The sequence below is a fragment of the Sceloporus undulatus genome, chromosome 5 (assembly GCF_019175285.1).
Source record: "Sceloporus undulatus isolate JIND9_A2432 ecotype Alabama chromosome 5, SceUnd_v1.1, whole genome shotgun sequence".
Classification (NCBI taxonomy): Eukaryota; Metazoa; Chordata; class Lepidosauria; order Squamata; family Phrynosomatidae; genus Sceloporus; species Sceloporus undulatus.
Window position 1 is genome coordinate 99,491,366 of NC_056526.1, and position 18,126 is coordinate 99,509,491.

The 18,126-nt window shown below is 45.2% G+C and overlaps 1 protein-coding gene across 5 annotated transcripts in view; it reads left to right on the top strand.

Moving 5' to 3' along the window:
• Positions 1–18,126, top strand: part of CRMP1 (collapsin response mediator protein 1) — a 70,576-nt gene that overhangs the window by 40,159 nt on the left and 12,291 nt on the right. For all 5 annotated transcript variants that reach the window (XR_006104312.1, XM_042470897.1, XM_042470898.1 and 2 more), the window contains exons 8-10: positions 4,437–4,557; positions 7,173–7,329; positions 9,216–9,357. Coding sequence is in view for 4 of the 5 variants with exons in the window: in XM_042470897.1 (XP_042326831.1) it covers positions 4,437–4,557; positions 7,173–7,329; positions 9,216–9,357 (420 nt within the window). In the remaining variant the exon portion in view is untranslated. The remainder of the gene's footprint in view (positions 1–4,436; positions 4,558–7,172; positions 7,330–9,215; positions 9,358–18,126) is intronic.

The window sequence follows — 18,126 nt, forward strand, 5'->3', positions numbered from 1 at the left end:
AAGCGGATGGGGGCATCAGGCCCATCCTGGACTTGAGACAACTGAATTTTTTCCTGGACTACTGTCGCTTTCGAATGGTAACCTCGGCTTCCATTCTGCCTCTGCTTCACCAGGGCCTGTGGTTCGCGACCGTCGACCTGAAGGATGCCTATTTCCACATCGGGATTCGAGAGTCCCACCGGAGATTCCTCGCCTTCGCTGTCGGCTCCGACTCGTACCACTACAACGTTCTTTCCTTCGGTTTGGCCACGGCCCCAAGGGTCTTCACGAAGTGCATGGCACCGGTGGTGGCATACCTTCATCAAAAGGGCTTCATGGTTTTTCCCTACCTGGACGACTGGCTGTTTGCAGCCGAATCCCAAGACGAGCTCCAGGAGGCAGTCTCCTTCGCCTTGCGCCTCTTGGACTCCCTTGAGCTGGTCGTCAACAGGGAAAAGTCCCACTTCACACTGACCAGGCAGGTCAAGTTCATCGGGGCCATCCTCGACTCCGAAAACTGCTTAGCCTTCCTCCCTCCGGACCGGTTTCAGGCCCTGACAACGTCCCTCAGGCCGTGCATCTCCCACAGAAGGGTGAGAGCCAGAGATGTCCAAGTCGCCCTGGGCCACATGGCATCGACGACATTCGTCACCCCCTGGGCAAGACTTCGTCTTCGACCTCTCCAATCCTGGTTCCTCTCCGTCTTCTCCCCGTTGGAGGACCCTCCTTCAAGGTGGCTCACGGTACCGAGACCGGTGGCCGCTTCCCTCAGATGGTGGCTAGACAGCTCCAACGTCTGCACCGGGATGCCCTTTCATCAGCCCCAGGCACAATTGACTCTGACAACCGATGCATCCCTGGAGGGATGGGGCGCCCACCTGCTCGACCTTGTCGTCAAAGACAGGTGGTCCGCACAAGACAAGCTCCTCCACATCAACGCCTTGGAGATGCTCGCAGTGGAAAAGGCTTTGAGGGCGTTCGAGTTCGCTGTCACAGGGAGAGTGGTCCTCCTGAGGACAGACAACACCACCGTGATGTACTACATCAACAAACAAGGTGGTACCAGATCCAGGACCCTGCTCGACCTCACGCTCCGCATCTGGGACTGGTGCATCCAGAGGCGTGTCCTCCTCCAGGCGATTCACCTTCCCGGGAAGGACAACGAGCTGGCAGATCGCCTCAGCAGATCTCCGTCGGTGTGCCACGAGTGGAGGCTCCATCCCGAGACAGTCAGCGACCTCTTCGATCGGTGGGGGACCCCCCGGATCGACCTCTTCGCGACCAGGTGGAACAGCCACTGTCCCCAGTTCTGCTCCAGGAAGCGATTGGACGGATCCCTCGGAGACGCATTCGCTTTCCTCTGGACGGGGGAGCTCCTCTATGCCTTCCCTCCGTTCCCTCTCATCATCAGGGTGGTGTCCAAGATGACAACGGACCGCTCGCATGCGATCCTGATCACCCCGTGGTGGCCGAGACAGCCGTGGTTCGCATCCCTTCTTCACCTCTCCAGGAGATGCTTCCTCCGTCTCGACCCTCGTCCGGACCTGCTGTCGATCCAGGACGGACGGATTCTCCACCCGGACATTGAGAGCCTGCCGCTGGTAGCCTGGAGGATTCAGCCCTGACTGCCCTGCCGGAGGCAGTGAGGACGGTGATCCTGGCTGCGATGAAACCTTCCACCCAGTGGTCTTATGCCCTGAAATGGAGGAGATTTTGCCTCTTCCTTGACCAAAAGGGCTTGTCTCCTGCACAGGTGTCCACTCCAGTGGTGCTGGAGTTTTTGATGGCACTTTTGGATGGAGGGCTGTCCCTCACATCCATCAAATGCTACCTGTCTGCCATCTGTGCCAAATACCAGTTCGGGGGGAGGGTTTCTTTCTTCAAAGACCCCTTGGTGAAGGGGTTCCTGAGGGGTTGTGCCAACCTTTATCCTCCTGTGTCGGTACCAACACCGGCTTGGAGTTTGGAGTCGGTACTGTCCGCCCTCCAATCCAAGCCTTTTGAACCTATGGCCACAGCGGACTTGAGACTACTGACTTGGAAAACCGCTTTCCTGGTGGCCATCACCTCTGCCCGCCGTGCGGGCGAACTCTGTGCTTTACGGAGGGACCAGCCATTCTTGAGGTTCCACAAGGACAAAGTGGTCCTCCGTACGGACATCACCTTCTTGCCGAAGGTTGTGTCTGCTTTCCACATGTGCCAGGACATTGTGTTGCCCACTCTCGCATCCAACCCAATGTCGGAGGAGGAGCAACACCTACACTCTCTTGATGTCAGGAGAGCACTGGCATTTTACCTAGACAGAACTGCTGCCTCCAGTCGGTCCGAGAGACTTTTCCAATGCTACTCGGAACCGAAGAAAGGGTTGCCTGTGTCTGCGCAGAGGTTGTCCAAATGGGTGGCTGGTACCATCCACCTCTGCTATGAACTGTTAGGCAAGCCTCTCCCGGGCAGGGTTCGGTCCCATTCCACAAGGTCAATGGCAGCATCCTCTGCATTCCTGTCGGGGATTCCCTTGGAGGATGTCTGCAAGGCTGCTGTCTGGTCCCAACCTTTAACTTTTATCAAGCATTATAGGTTGGACACCAGGGCCATCCGAGATGCAGCTTTCGGGAGAACTGTGTTGGTTTCAGGGTTGCATTGATTGCACTACTGATAGTTTATGTGCCAGTGCTTATGTACATGTGTCACTGTTTTTACATTCTGTTGAATGTTGGTTGCACAATGTCTATGGGACCAGTCTTGCATGACCTCTGCTCCCTCCTCAGGTCTAGCAATGTTATTGCTATGTTTACCTTCCATGAACAAAAAAGACTGACGCTTTTATGGTTCAAGGTGTTTATTGTTTAATAAATATACCTTTGGTTCACCATAGCTTTGGTCTCAGGACACTCCCTCCGCCGCATACCTAAGCTTGTCAGTCTAAACCCATTTGTATGATTCACAGAGACCACGAAGAAGAAGGACAGGTTGCTTACCTGTAACGGTATTTCTTCGAGTGGTCATCTGCGAATACATACAAATCCCACCTGTCCGTCCCCTCAGTGTCCTGCTCTCATTGGCTCTTTCCATCGCCTGCTTGGCGGAAAAATTGCAGAACTAGGAAAAAGAGCGGGAAAGTAGGGGCCTTATAACGGGTGGGCGGAGTTACCGCCAAAAAGTTTCAATATGTTGCAGAGTTAACTCTGCCCAGTGATTCCAGTAGGTTCCGAGCAGCACTGCGCAGGCGCAGTGAAACCCATTTGTATGTATTCACAGATGACCACTCGAAGAAATACCGTTACAGGTAAGCAACCTGTCCATCTTAGTAGGCTACAGGCTGAATGTGATTCAGCAGTATGATGTGCCAGTTTTTGAAAGCCTATATGATTCTAGGCTGCATCAATAGGACTCTAGAATCTAGATTAAGAGAAGTAATAGTAACACTATTCTGGTTTGGTCAGAACTCACTTAGAATACAGTGTCCAGTTCTGGGCAGCACAATTCAGATGGATGTTGACAAGCTGGCATGTATCAAACAGAGAGTGATCAGAATTATGAAAGGTCTGGAAACCATGGCCTATGAGGAGCAGCTTAGGGAGCTGGATATGTTTAGCTGGGGAAGAGATATTAAGAGGTGACATGATAGCCATGTTTAAATAAAGGGATGACATATTGAGGATGGAGAAATCTTGTTTTCTGCTGCTTCAGAGTCTAGAATGTGGAGCAATGGATTCAAAAGTACAGGGAAAGAGACTCCACCTAAACAGTAGGAAGAACTTACTGATGGTAAAAGCTGCTTTTCGGTAGAATACGCTGCCTCAAAGTGTGGTGGAGTCTCCTTCTTTGGAGGTTTTTAAACAGAAACTGGATGGCCATCTCTTGGGAGTGCTTTGATTATATATTCCTGCATGGAAGGTTTATGGACTGGATGGTCCTTAGGGGGGGTCTCTTCCAATTCTGTGATTCTGTCTCAGTGGGCCTCCTTTGAACCATTCTGTCTCAGTGGGCCTCCTTTGAACCATTTCAGCTTGTCAGTAATCCTCAGAACTGAACAGTGTTGCAGGTGAGGTCTGACCATAGCAGAATGCAACTTTCTGGAAACTACTCCTGAGTCTGGAATTTCATTGTCTTTTTTGACTGCTGCATCACTCTCCTGACTCATTGTAACTAAAATGCCGAAATGAGAGAATGCTCTCCCAGTACACTGCAGGCGTTAGGCTAGTTTAGGGGCCAGGACAACTTGCAAGGGAAACAGTTATGGAGTCCAAATGGAACAGACAGGAGGCTGACATCGCTGCCCCTTGGTATCTGCCACTTCAGATGCAGCAGTAAGATTATCTTTCTGTGCCTAATGGCCCAGCCAGACCTTCAGAAGAAAAAGAGACATAATGAATCTTGGAAATATCTGAGTGAACATTCTGCAGAGTAATTATGAGAAATTTGTTATTTTATTTAAATTTGTTTTCCTGTTTCAGCTTGAGGCAGAAGCTGTTTTCCGTGCCATCACCATAGCTGGTCGGATTAACTGTCCACTATATATCACCAAGGTCATGAGTAAGAGTGCTGCTGATATCATTTCACTCTCAAGAAAAAAAGGTACAGAATGCAGAATGTCAAAGCAGGCATCTGATTTGTCATTGGGCCTCTGGGTATAGAAAGTTGCAGGCGACAGTGTGGCAGGATCTAGCTCTGCTGACTTACTTCAGTAACCATCCCATAAGAAGAGAAGCTATTTCTTTCACAGTACAAACAGACCTTTATCAGCTGCTTCATCTAGCTAACGTTTAATTTATACGGAACAGCACCACACTGCTCCCTCGGGTTACGAAATTAATTCGTTCCGCAGCCGCTTTCGTAACCCGAAAAGCCTTCGTAAGCCGAATTGCCATAGGCGCTAATGGGGAAAAGCCGCGTTTCGTGCGAAAAAGCGCCGAAAAGCACCAAAAAGTTTTTTCGTAACCCGAAAAAACATTCGTAACCCGGAACAATTATTTCCAATGGGATTTTTTCGTATCCCGGAAATTTCGTAACCTGGGTATTTCGTATCCCGGGGTACCACTTTTAAGGTACTAAAGAGAACAAATTTTTCAACTCTGAAATCCACACTGAAGCAGAAAGAGCTGTTTTACACAACCATATGCATATTTTTCTCACAAGTGAAATGACTCAATTACTGTTGTTGTTAATTGCTATCAAGTTGGCTTTCACATATGGTGACCCTTTGAATGAGAGAAGTCCTAGACAGTCTGTCATCAACAACCCTGCTCAGTTCCTGCAAACTTACCTGTAATGGTTAGGGGAGACCATATGAAAATTCTATATGTGGTATCTGATCAGTCATGCTTAATGGCTCAGTCTGAAAAGCCAATCCGCACTTGATGTTGCAGCCATTTTGTGTGAAGCCGTCTTTCTTACAGAAATATCTGTGGAAATGGTGAAAGGGAGGCTAAAGGGGAGAGCCCAAATTGACTGGACTCTGTGTTGTGGAACTTCAACTATGAGAATTTTGGAGTACCTTGGTGTTTTATTTTTGTACCAACCCCCTTCTGTGCATTTCTTTTCCTTTTTTTATTATCTCATGTTTTCATTTAGCTTGTATAACATTATCTCATGGATGCAATAGATTGGAACAAATATAGTCTTGCTTCAGTGACTGGTGATTAGAGGATGTTGTGGGATGAAGGAAGGGTTCGTCTGAATCCTTGTGAGACCCTTCTCCCTGTTGCCTCTTGGGTAGTGCTGCTTTGTTTTATTTGAGCAGACCAACTACTGTACATATCTGATCAGCCCACCAATAAATTCTTTATACATCCTTTCAAACTTTGGTTAAATAGCACATAATTTTGATGTTCATTCCATTTCATTCATTCAGTTTCATTAATTACAGTTGTTATTGCATGGCTGAAAGCCAAACAGCTAAAGACTTTAAAGTCTGAACTTAGATATCTCCACTGCAAGCCAATAGTCTGTAGGGAGTTCCATGAAGTGAGACAGAGACTCCTTAATGTTTAACTACAGCAGAGAAGATGAAAAGGCTCAGACTGGAATAAATTATTTAATAATCCTTCAAATTGGAACTAGTCAAATGCATTAGTGGAAAAACCTTTCCTTCTGCTTAATCATGCCTCTCTGCAGATGTTTATGTTTCTTCAGCTTATGACAAATTCCTGCAGACTTGTGGCACTTTATTTTCAGAGATACCATAATATCTTTTCCCATGCACTAGAGTCTATGCAGAGTTTTGAAACCTTACATTTTTGGATTACAGTTCTCAGTACCTCTTAGCCAGCATATGAGCAGCTCAGTCCAAGGCCAATCTGGAACATTATGCCCTGGACTGGCCTCAGACTGACCACATTGTCAGCCATACACTGAATCAGGTGTGACACAGCATCATTGGATACATGGGCCAGCAGCTGCCTCACTGGCTTAACAGCTCCCTACAAGAGTCTGGCCATCATTGCCGTTTCTGCTAAGGTCACCCAACCATGTGATCAACAAGGAAGGGGTCGTTCTAACCCCTCCACATTGATTGTACAGGTGCCCTGTTCTGACTGCAGCAGAAGTGATGGCGACAGCCAGGCTCTTGCAGGAAACAGTTTGGCCAATGAGGTGGCAGTGGTGGTGACACTGAAGAAGATCCATCCCCTTCTCTACACTACCCAGTGCAGAGTAAGGGAGATGGCACCACATTTGCTGTCTAGACAACTGGATCCAGCCAAATCAAACCCGATCCAGCTGTGCAGACAGCCAACAGAACTGGAGGCACTCCATAATTTCTTGAAAACTTCAAAATAAACTGTGGGTTCTCTTAAACTAGATGAATGGTTTAAAACAGTGGTTTTGCTGTGAATGTGGATATACATCATTTGGACAGATTGCACCAGTACTGGAGTGCATCTGGTGTACAACCTTAGGTTAGTAAGCCCTGAGTGTTCTGACTCAAGCATGCATGAAATGTTATTAGTTGACATCTGCAGATTTGTTAGACTACATGGTGCCACATAATTCTTTGTCTGTTGTGACAGACTAATATGGTATCCCTCTGAAGTTGTAGCTAAAACAGAGCAACTACAGTAACATCAAACCTTTGCAACCTATTTTCATTATCAGTTAACTTTAATTTATGTGGTTTTTTCTTGAATGGCTGTTAAATCACCATGCATGCGAAAGAAAGGGAAAGATATAATCAGTTGTTTCCTTCTCCTAAGGTGCTCTTGTTTTGGGGGAACCAATCACTGCCAGCCTGGGAACAGATGGGACACATTATTGGAGCAAAAATTGGGCAAAGGCTGCGGCATTTTTGACCTCACCGCCTCTGAGTTTGGATCCTACAACACCTGATCATTTGACGTCACTTTTAGCATGGTATTCCTTGTACTAAAGTACATTAAATAATTAAGTAATAAGAAATAAGATCCGGTAGTAGTAGTTGTTGCATGCATTCAAGTAATTTCTGATTTATGGTGACCCTAAGATGAACCTATCACAGTTTTCTTGGCAAGATTTGTTTAGAGAGCATTTGCCTTTGCCTTTCTCTGAGGGTGAGAGAATGTGATTCGCGCAGGGGTACCCAGTGGATTTCCATGACTTAGTGTCAGTTCAAACCCTGCTCTCTAGTCACAGTCCAGTGCTCCAACTACTACATCACACTGGTTTTCACGATCCAGTAGTAATAAACAGGAGGTTTAGTATGATTTGATAACAGCTTATTTTTTTCATGTTGTCAAAGGAATACTACAAATCATTTCTGAAATCTTGCATTGAGACATACAGCTATAACAATGAAGGCCTGTTTTTGTAGCTACATCTTCCTGATACTTCCCCCCAGCTTACCTTTATAGCGAGGAAGCCTTCTCCCAGAATGATTTCCAAGGCCTTGGATAGCAGGACTCATCCAATGGTACATCCAGCCCTTTCCTGGCAGTGACACATTATACACCAAGCTTTGGTGTCAGGGGTTGTTGCCATCAATTATAACAACATATCTCTTTACCAAGAGATGTCTGGATGTGTCATTGGTCAGTGCCCCACTCTCCAGTGCCTCAGAAATCCATTTGAGAGGGCTGCTTGGCTTAAAAAACAGGGTTTGGTGGGCACTTTCAGCCATTACAATGATGCAACATCCATAAATGCAAATCCAATAATTACAGTGGTAGTAGTTTGAGTGTTGAACTATGACTCTGGGGACCAGAATTCAATGCCCAGCTCTGTCATGAAACCCATTGGGTGACCCTGGGCATGTCACATGTTCTCAGTCTCTAGGCAAGGCAAACCTCCTCTGAACAAATCTTGCCAAGAAGACACCATGCCTTCGAAATAACTTGAAGGCACACAACAACAACAACAACAACAACAACAACAACAACAACAAAGTCTAGCTTACAACATCATAAATACTGAAGAAGGTGCCAGCTATTGTTTATTTTATGATCAAATTAAACATCATGCTGAATATGCTTATAGCTTTGATGCCAATGAAGTGGTAAATTTAGGTGGAGGTTTATTTTAGATTTCAGAAGAGCTATCCAAGGTGATGAACTCTGTCTCTGAAACAAGGCTTTAGCATTCTTACTAAAACCTGGTGTGGATTCTCCTCTACATTGATTTAGAAATCACCAGCCACTATTGTCCTTAAAAAAAAATAGGACAGTATCAAATTATGTAGAATAGGAGTTTTCCTATGCTTTTTCTACTCAGAATCACACACAGGGTGTTCCCTATCTATGGAACTGAAGGCATGGAGTTACTGTAATTTCCCCCCATTGATGGAAAACGAGCATTGGTACTTACCCGTGATACGTTCATTACCAGAAGATGAGGGTCCTAACATCCTGGACTAGGCACATTTTGGAGAGTGGGGTTGGAAGAAAAGAATTAAACACTGATGAAGATCCCAGTATTCCCTTCATTCATATAAAAGCAGCCATGGATGCTGTGCAGTTAAATATTCATGATCACTTACCTTCTGCTTAACATACAGTTCTTCCCTTTCTGAGACTGAGTTGTAGATTCAAATTTAAAAATAGCAGTATGTATAAATTTTTATTGCTTTAGTCTATTTATTCTTTCACTCAAATCACTCATGAAACAATAATTCCGTTGATGAGAATATAAAGCAAATATAAGCAGAATTGAAAAAAGTAGTTATGAGAAAAATATGTGTTCTTGAATAAAAGCTGTAAGGAATTCACAGTGTCTCCTCCACCTTTATGCAATCTTTGTCATAAATATTTCATTGTAAATTCCTTTAGTGGTGACCTGCAGGTGGTTGGGAGTGCCCATTGTACCTACAGCACAGCACAGAAAGCCGTTGGAAAGGACAATTTCACTCTGATTCCAGAAGGAGTAAACGGGATTGAAGAAAGAATGACAGTTGTCTGGCACAAGTGTGTAGTAAGTAAAAACAATCACAATTTAATCAATGCAGCCACATAAGGAAAGCCAGAGCCACCTAGGTCGGTGGACCAACATTCAGGGGCTCTTATTTTCATTTCCACATCATGCTGTAGATTGGAACAAGTGCAGTTAAAGTGGAATCATAGTGCTATAACTATGTAGTGTCTAAGGGCCCCAGTTAGAATGGCCATTTAAGAAATGGTTCCAGGAGCCATGTGTCAGTTGGTCTCAGTTGAGAGTGAAGACTTTAAAACTGGTATCCCCTGTGGCCTAGGCATCCCTGGGAACTGGATATCATGTTTCCTTTTATTTTGCTCGTCACAGATTCATTTACTCCTTTAATTTGATTTAGTGTTGTACATGTGCTGGTCCTGGAACAGAGCTTGTAAAAGTTATTTCAGAGTTACAGCTCTCAGTATCTACCAACAAGCATGACAGTTTTGGAAGCTCTCATCAAAAAAAAAAAAAAAAAAAAAAAAAAAAAAAAAAAAGGGGGGGGGGGACCCTACTTTTCCAAGGACTGTACTGTTATCAGAACAAATTAGCATCGTGAATGTGTTATCGTGATTTACCATCAGATTAACAAAAGATCAGCCTCATCAGAAAAGAGTGTAATCTTCATAAGTCCCATAGATCAGAAATTCTTATGTGGCTGAAAGGACACTTAAATCACATCTTTTATTTAAGTAAACATCTGCTACTAGAAAAGTCTGCACTTCTGGGACTATATGGAAACCAAATATAATTAAAACAAACTGGATTTTTATTGTTATAAAGCTTTATTATTATAAAGCTCTTCCACCTCTCTGGCAGAGCAGCACATTCACAGAATAAACTTCATATTTTGCACTAACTGTGACTCTGTGGGGTTTGGAAAGGGGAAGATAGTTACTGCAGCAGAATCCATTTGCTGCCACAGTATCTTCCATTTCAAAACCAAAGTCTCACCTCTCATGTGACCCAGTTTCTTTTTCTCTGCCTGGGCCATCTGCTAGTACACCACAGCAAGGAAGATGTGTGGGTTAAGTGTGGTGTTGTTAAACTGAGGTAGGGTTTCCCTTATGAACCAGAAGTCACAGATTCCTGGTTTTTCAGCTTCTCCCAGGAAGCTGCCGAATTCATCATTTTGCAGCTAATGAGTACTTTGTCAATCTTGCTTGCATCATCTGTGGTTGGTTGCTACCCCCATTGCTTCTCTAGGCTCTATTTGCCAATGACCTCCTTAGCCCCAATGTGGTGCCCTCTTTTGTGTAAAAAATTAACTTCTTTAAGTTTTTTTCTTCTATTACTTTGGTTCTTTACCTCTCCACTATTCTGCTTGGATTGTGTCAGCAATAAGGCTTCTGTCCTCACAATTGTAATGCTTAAACACCTTCTCTTCTGCTCATTATTATTTTCTTCACTTTTTGACTGAGGTAGGCTTTAGTTATTACTCTCTAGACTATTACTTATTCTAAATTTTCCTTTAGTTTTTTTTCCTCTGCACTGGGATTTCAAGACTCAAATTCTTTGTATATGCTTTCATTTGAGCATCCTCTTTGCTACATTCAATGTCAAATTCATTTTGTGCTTCTACCTGTAAAATGTGAACAAGGCAACTGTTACATGGATTTGTAATTGGTTTCTGGCTGAACACAAACAGTGCTCAACAATAATTCCATTTCATACTGGAGAGAAGTGGTCAGTGGGGTGCCACAGGGTTCTGTCCTGGGCCCAGTGCTATTCAACATCTTTATCAATGACTTGGATGACAGAATTGGGGGCATACTTATCAAATTTGAAGATGACACCAAATCAGGAGGGGTAACTAAAACCCCAGAGGACAGAATCAAAATTTAAAATGACCTGAATAAACTAACAAAATGATATTCAACACAAAAAAATGTAAGGTACTGCACTAAGGGCAGAAAAACGAAATGCATAGCTATAGGATGGTTTAAGGAGTCTACATGTGAAAGGGATCTAGGAGTCCAGGTAGAACACAAGTTGAACATGAGTCAACAGTATGATGATGCAGCTAAAAAGGCCAATGCAATGTTAGGCTGCATCAATAGAAGGATAGTGTCTAGATCAAGGAAAGTAATAGTGACACTCTATTTTGCTGTGGTCAGGCCTCACCTGGAATACTGTGTCCAGTTCTGGGCACCACAATTCAAAAAGGATGTGGAGAAACTGGAGTGTGGGCACTCAGCTATTTGGCGAGTTGCTGGAACCAGTTTTGGTCGAGGGCAAGGACAAGAAGAAGGCCTTGCCTTCGGCTAATCAAAGAGAGGATAAGAGACAGTTTAGGAACCGATCTTCCTTTCGTTCTTCCCAATCCTTTTTTCCCTCCCATTCCAACTCCAATTCTTCCCGAGCCAGGGAGTCCAGGTCCAACAAGCCTCGATGGGGAGACTCCATGTTTCCCAAACAAAACAGGTCTTCTTTCCCCAACAAAGATGGTGGGGCCCCCAAATCATCCCGAAAGAATAAAAAACAATGATGAAGTCCCTCCAGTGGGGGGCAGGCTTCAGGGATTCAGCCAGATTTGGGAAAGATCCACCTCAGACAGGTGGGTCTTAGAAACTATTCAACAAGGATACAGAATAGAATTTCGTCATGTGCCTCGCGACATATTCGCACCTTCTCCCAAATCAAACGATTCTGAAAAACATTGCCTCCTGCTGGAAGCCATCAAACGCCTACTCACCATTCGAGCCATCGAACCGGTGCCGAAAGACCAAAAGGAAAAGAATGCTACTCAAACTTTTTCTAGTACCCAAGAAAAACGGATCATGGAGAGCCATTCTAAACCTGAGAGGGGTCAACCAATTCATTCTCAAGAAGAAGTTCAGAATGGAGACACTCAAAACCTCCAACCAGGCAACTTTCTTTCCTCACTGGATCTACAAGATGCTTATCTGCACATTCTTATTCACCCGTCTTTGCGGCGTTTCCTCCGCTTCAAATATGGCAAGCTCCACTTGCAATACAAGTCACTTCCCTTTGTCCTGGCCTTGGCTCCCAGGATCTTTACCAAAGTCATGGTGGCCCTAGTCGCCCATCTAAGGTTGCTACACCTTCATGTCTATCCTTATTTGGATGACCTGCTGATACCGCGCCCTCCAAGAGTCAGGCAATTCAAGACACCAACAAGACACTCAGGACGTTGGAAGACCACGGCTTCTTGGTCAATCTAGAAAAGAGTACCCTTCTCCCGAACCAAAAGATCCAACATCTGGGAGCCATGATAGACACCCAAGCGGGCATAGTCTGCCTTCCCCAAGATCGAGTCAGTACCATCCAACAGGCAGTCCACAAGACTCTGGACTCGCCACAGGTCAGTCTACAACTGTTGGCCCACCTTCAGGGTCTCATGATAGCAGCCATCGATTGCCAGCCATAGGCGAGTTTTCACGCCAGACCACTGCAATGGCTACTCCTCCCTCACCAATGAGCCATCGCCCTCAAAAAGCCCAAGAAGATTCCACTCGACAACAGAGTGCACCAGTCCCTCTTGTGGTGGACCTCCAAGGCGACCTCGAAAGAGCGACCTATTTGGAAACCTCTAAAGATACAGATTACCACTGACGCCAGTCTCCGGGGCTGGAGAGCCTATTGCGGACCCCACTTAGCCCACGGCCACTGGAGCCCGACAGAGCGGACTCACAGCATCAACTGGTTAGAATTGCAAGCAATTCACTTGGCACTTCAAGCTTTCGATCACTTGATTCTCCACAAGGTGGTCCTGATAAGGACATTACAGCGAAGGCCCACGTCAGTCGCCAGGGCGGTACCAGATCCCAGTCCCTGATGGAGGAGACAAGATCACTCCTAACCTGGGCAGAAAACAACCTGACTTCCTTAGAGGCCGAACATCTTCAAGGAAAACTAAACTCCAAGGCAGATTGGCTAAGCCGAACAGACATAGACCAGTCAGAGTGGAGCCTTCACCTGGAGGTGTTCCAAATCATCACGATGAGATTAGGAGCTTCAGTGATAGACCTGTTCACCTCTCCATCCAGTGCCAAAACCCAGAGGTTCCTTTCCAGATTCAGGACAGAGGGAATGGAGGACATGGATGCCCTCAATTGTTGGTGGCTGGAGGGTCTCCTTTATGCCTTCCCACCAGTGCCTCTCCTGTCAAAGTTCCTTTCCAAGATGCAGAGGACCAGGTCAGAGGTCATCCTGGTGGCTCCGAGCGTGGCCCAGACGGCCTTGGTTCTCAGAGATCCTCAATCTGTCAACTCAGAGCCTACCTCTGCCCATCAGACCAGACCTGCTGTCTAAGGGCAAGATTCACCATCCCGATCCAGCCTGGCTTCAGCTACACGCTTGGAGATTGAGCGCCACATGCTGACTGGATATGGTTACCCTCCAAGGGTGATCAAGTCTATCTTGGTGTCACGTCAGCATTCGACACTCAAGGTTTACAAATACACGTTCAAGGCATTCAAGAGGTGGTACAAGCTCAAAAAGACACACGATGAGGCAGCCAGGACATCTCATCATCCGCACATCCGCAGGCTGCTCAAGGGAGTGATTAACAGGTCACCCCCGAACAGACATCGCTTCCCATCATGGGACCTTCACGAGGTTTTGAAGGCGCTGACCGTTCACCCATTCGAACCACTGAGAGAGACATCACTCAAGTTCCTCACCTGGAAGACTCTGATCTTTACTGCACTCACGTCGGCGCGACGTTTCCGAGGTCGGTGCTCTTTCTGTCCGCAAGGAGTTGTGCATCATCAGAACAGATTTGATACAGTGGAACCTTGCCATGCGCGGGGGATCCGTTCCGGATCCCGCCGCGTATGGCGATTTCCGCCTATGCTCGAGTCCCATTGTAAACAATGGGGCTCGTGCGCAGCGGCGCACGGGGCGCAACGAGCACACGCGCCCATTCAATTGAATGGGACGCGCCGCCCCTTCCACCCCGCGCGTATGCTCAAGGCCGCGTATGGCGAGCGCGCGTATAGCGAGGTTCCACTGTACTTCTACGACCTGATCCAACCTTCATTCCCAAGGTGAACTCGGTGTTCCACCCATCCCAGGACATTGTGTTGCTTTCCTTTTGTCCGCAACTGACCAAAGACTTAGAAAAAATATGGCATACCTTAGATGTGCGCAGGGCCATCAAGATTTATCTTAAGAGCACAGCGGCCTTCAGAAAGTCGGAAGCCCACTTCATATCCTTTTGACCATATTCTAAAGGAAAAAAGGTATCAGTCTCCACGCTTACTAGGTGGATCAAACAGTTACAAAGTTGCCTGTTACAAAGCTCTCAATTTGACCCCACCACTAGGCATCACTGTTGATGGCTAATTAGAAGTGCAGCCACATCTGCGGCCTTGACAACTAATGCTCCTCTGGCCGAGATTTGTAGAGCAGCCACTTGGAGGACCCCCTCCACATTTGTCAGACATTATAAACTGGATCGGTTCCAGTCAGCTGAGGCAGCTTTCAGTCAGAGGGTGTTACAACAAATTATCTCTGACTCTCCCTCTACGCCAGCTGGCCCACCCTAAATTTGGTGGCTTTTATAAATCCCAAAGTTAGGATGCTCAGCACCTTTCTCTGCTGGGAAACAGAACGTTAGACTTACCTGAAATATGTCCCTTTCCAGAAGAGAAGGTCCGAGCATCCTCCCCACCCTGTGTTATTGCCTTCTGGCGTGGGTGGGCGCTGCTCTTCTTCACAATTAAAAATAAAAATACATAATATAGTGAGAGATATTAAAGCGATAATTCTTGGCTAGTCATCGACTGAGGTTCCTCGGGTCGCTCCGCCCATGGGGGCGGGGCCAATCCCCAGGCCTATTGTTTTTTCTCTCCCTGCCTACCAGGGCAGAGCTACCCAAAATTAGGATGCTCAGACCTTCTCTGCTGGAAAGGGACGTATCTCACGTAAGTCCAATTCCACCTCAACATTAGGAAGACCTTCCTGACAGTAAGGACTGTTCAACAGTGGAACACACTCCCTCAGATTGTGGTGGACATTCCACCCTTGGAGATGGCTATCTGTCGGGGATGCTTTGATTGAGAGTTCCTAGAGTTTAAAAAAAATTCAAAGTCACCACTCAAAATGGCTGCCCAGCTACCTCTCTCCTTCTCCTCTCTGTAGCAGGAACTGCTCTGGAGAATCATAGAATCATAGAATCATAGAGTTGGAAGAGACCACTAGGGCCATCCAGTCCAACCCCCTGCCATGCAGGAAATCCAAATCAAAGCATCCCTGACAGATGGCCGTCCAGCCTCTGTTTAAAGACCTCCAAGGAAGGAGACTCTATCACCCTCCGAGGGAGTGCATTCCATTGTCGAACAGCCCTAACTGTCAGGAAGTTCCTCCTAATGTTCAGGTGGAATCTCTTTTCCTGCAGCTTGCATCCATTGTTCCGGGTCCTGTTCTCTGGAGCAGCAGAAAACAAGCTTGCTCCCTCTTCAATATGACATCCCCTCAATGAGGCTGTGGGAGGAGTGATATAGAGCTAGTCTGCTAGCTCCGCCCCCTAGTGATTCACAGATGTGACTCACTGAAGCTCCACCCCCTCTGCAGCAAGCACACTCTCCCTAGAGTTTTTAAAAAAAATTTAAACAGTCACCACTCAAAATGGCTGCCCAGCTACCTCTCTCCTCCTCCTCTCTGTAGCAGGAACTCCTCTTAACAGCCTCTTCAGTTATACCCAGCTCCCTAAGTTGCTCCTCATAGGGTATGGTTTCCAGAATTTTTGCCATTTTAGTCACCCTCCTCTGGACACGCTCCAGTTTGTCAACAACCTTTTTGAATTGTGGTGCCCAGAACTGGACAGAGTATTCCAGGTGGGGCTTGACCAAGGCAGAATAGAGTGGAACTTTCACTTCCTTTGATCTAGACACCATATTTCTATTGATGCAGCCTAGAATTGCTCAAGTCCCATTATATACAATGGGGTAATAAAATGTTGTCCCTTATATAAAATAACAATAAATAAATAAATACATCTCACTTTATATAATAATAATAATAATAATAATAATAATAATAATAATAATAATAATAATAATAATAATTCTTCTTCCCCTTCTAATTCACCATGTTCAGGTCCTGCAGACTCCTGGCCTTGTCTTTCCTGACTGGTATCATTTAAAATGCAGTCTTCCTTTTTTCCTATGCCCCCACTTCTCATGCATGTCATATTTTTCTAGTGAGTTGTTCTTATTATGGGCCAAGTATGACAGCTTCAGTTTAGTCAACCTGGCTTCTAGGAAAAGCTCAAACTTGATTTGCTCTATAACCATTTATTCTCTTCTTAGCAGTCCATAGTATTCGCACCTATACTCTAGCACCACATCTCAGATTAGTTTATTTTGTTCACATCAGGTTTCTTCATGTCAGCTTTCACACTCACACAAAGAGATGGGAAATAAGATTGCTTGTTCTATTCTACAGTTTAGTAACACCACGCTTAAGATGGTACAAGCCATCTTATAGTGATATATTTTACATTTCAAAATCTTGTCTAAGTCCTTCATAGTTGCCCTTCATTTCTAATCTTTTCTGATTCCATGACTGCAGTCCCACTCTGATTAATGACTGAGCCAAGTATGACAAAACATTTCAGTGTCTTCATTGTCTACATTAAAGTTATCTAAATCCTCTGTGGTAATTTTTTTTATGTTCACTGTAAACTTGCTTTGCACTTATTCCTTGACTTTTATAGAAAACCTAATATATCTCCTTTCTTCTCTGACAGAAAAACACAGTTGCACAAGCTATTTCAGATTCTCCCAAAGTTCTAACAATTTGTCCACACATCTTGAAAATCATGAAAAGGGGAACCCTTTACCCTTTCCTCCTTGCTTTTACCTTCCATAGATAAATCACTTCCTTGCATACTCTGTGCCTAAATTTATCTCTAACTTCCTTCTGTAACAACTCACCTGCCTTTACTGATTCATAACCCCTGCTTTTGCATCTGGTGCTACTGACTTATAGCACAGCAGAAAAGTCATTTTTTCTCTTCTGAATAAGCTCCATGACAGTAGAATATGAATTATCAGCTATCACCACTATTTGCCTGCATCCCTACACACATGACTTTATTCCCATCTTCTATTGACCCTTGTCATTTCTCCAAGTTGGGTTGATAGCACTTCTTCATTCTTTACCAATAGGGGACAGCTCTTTCTAAAAGAACCGTTCACGCTTCTCTGAGCTCTGACCTTTCCCAGCACTCCTCCTTCTTTAGAAAGAGGTTCGTGTGCAGGGTTATTATCTCAGGGACAACCACCCAGTCATCTACCAGCTTGGACAGCTTTGTGATCCAGCAATAGGCACAAACTGAGCCATTAATCCATGACAATCAAAAAACTATCAACTGAGTCGTTCCACCAGTTTCTTTTAGCTGTCTTACTTTTTTCCCCTGGTCCTCTGTGTTTCTATGGTTTTCAAAACATTTCAATTGCTACAGGTATTTTAAGGATCTTTTAAAATGCTGTTTTCAATATGTACATTCCTGAAATGTTATTTTACTGGATTGCAAGAAGATCTGTATTGAAATTGATCATCTATATCATTTTGTACAATTTGAATGTACAGGAAAGTATGTACTAGTACAATAAAGTTAAGATTTAGTGGTTTATCTTTGGAATGACTCAGTTAGTGGACCCAATTGGTGGGCTATTCAGGAAATTCCATAGGCTATGGTGTATTTTGCAATACCTCGTTATATTGGCTGTTACAGAAGCCAAAATAAAGCACTTCAATCACAGTGAGGTATGGTGTTTCAATGAGCATGTCCTAAGAGTC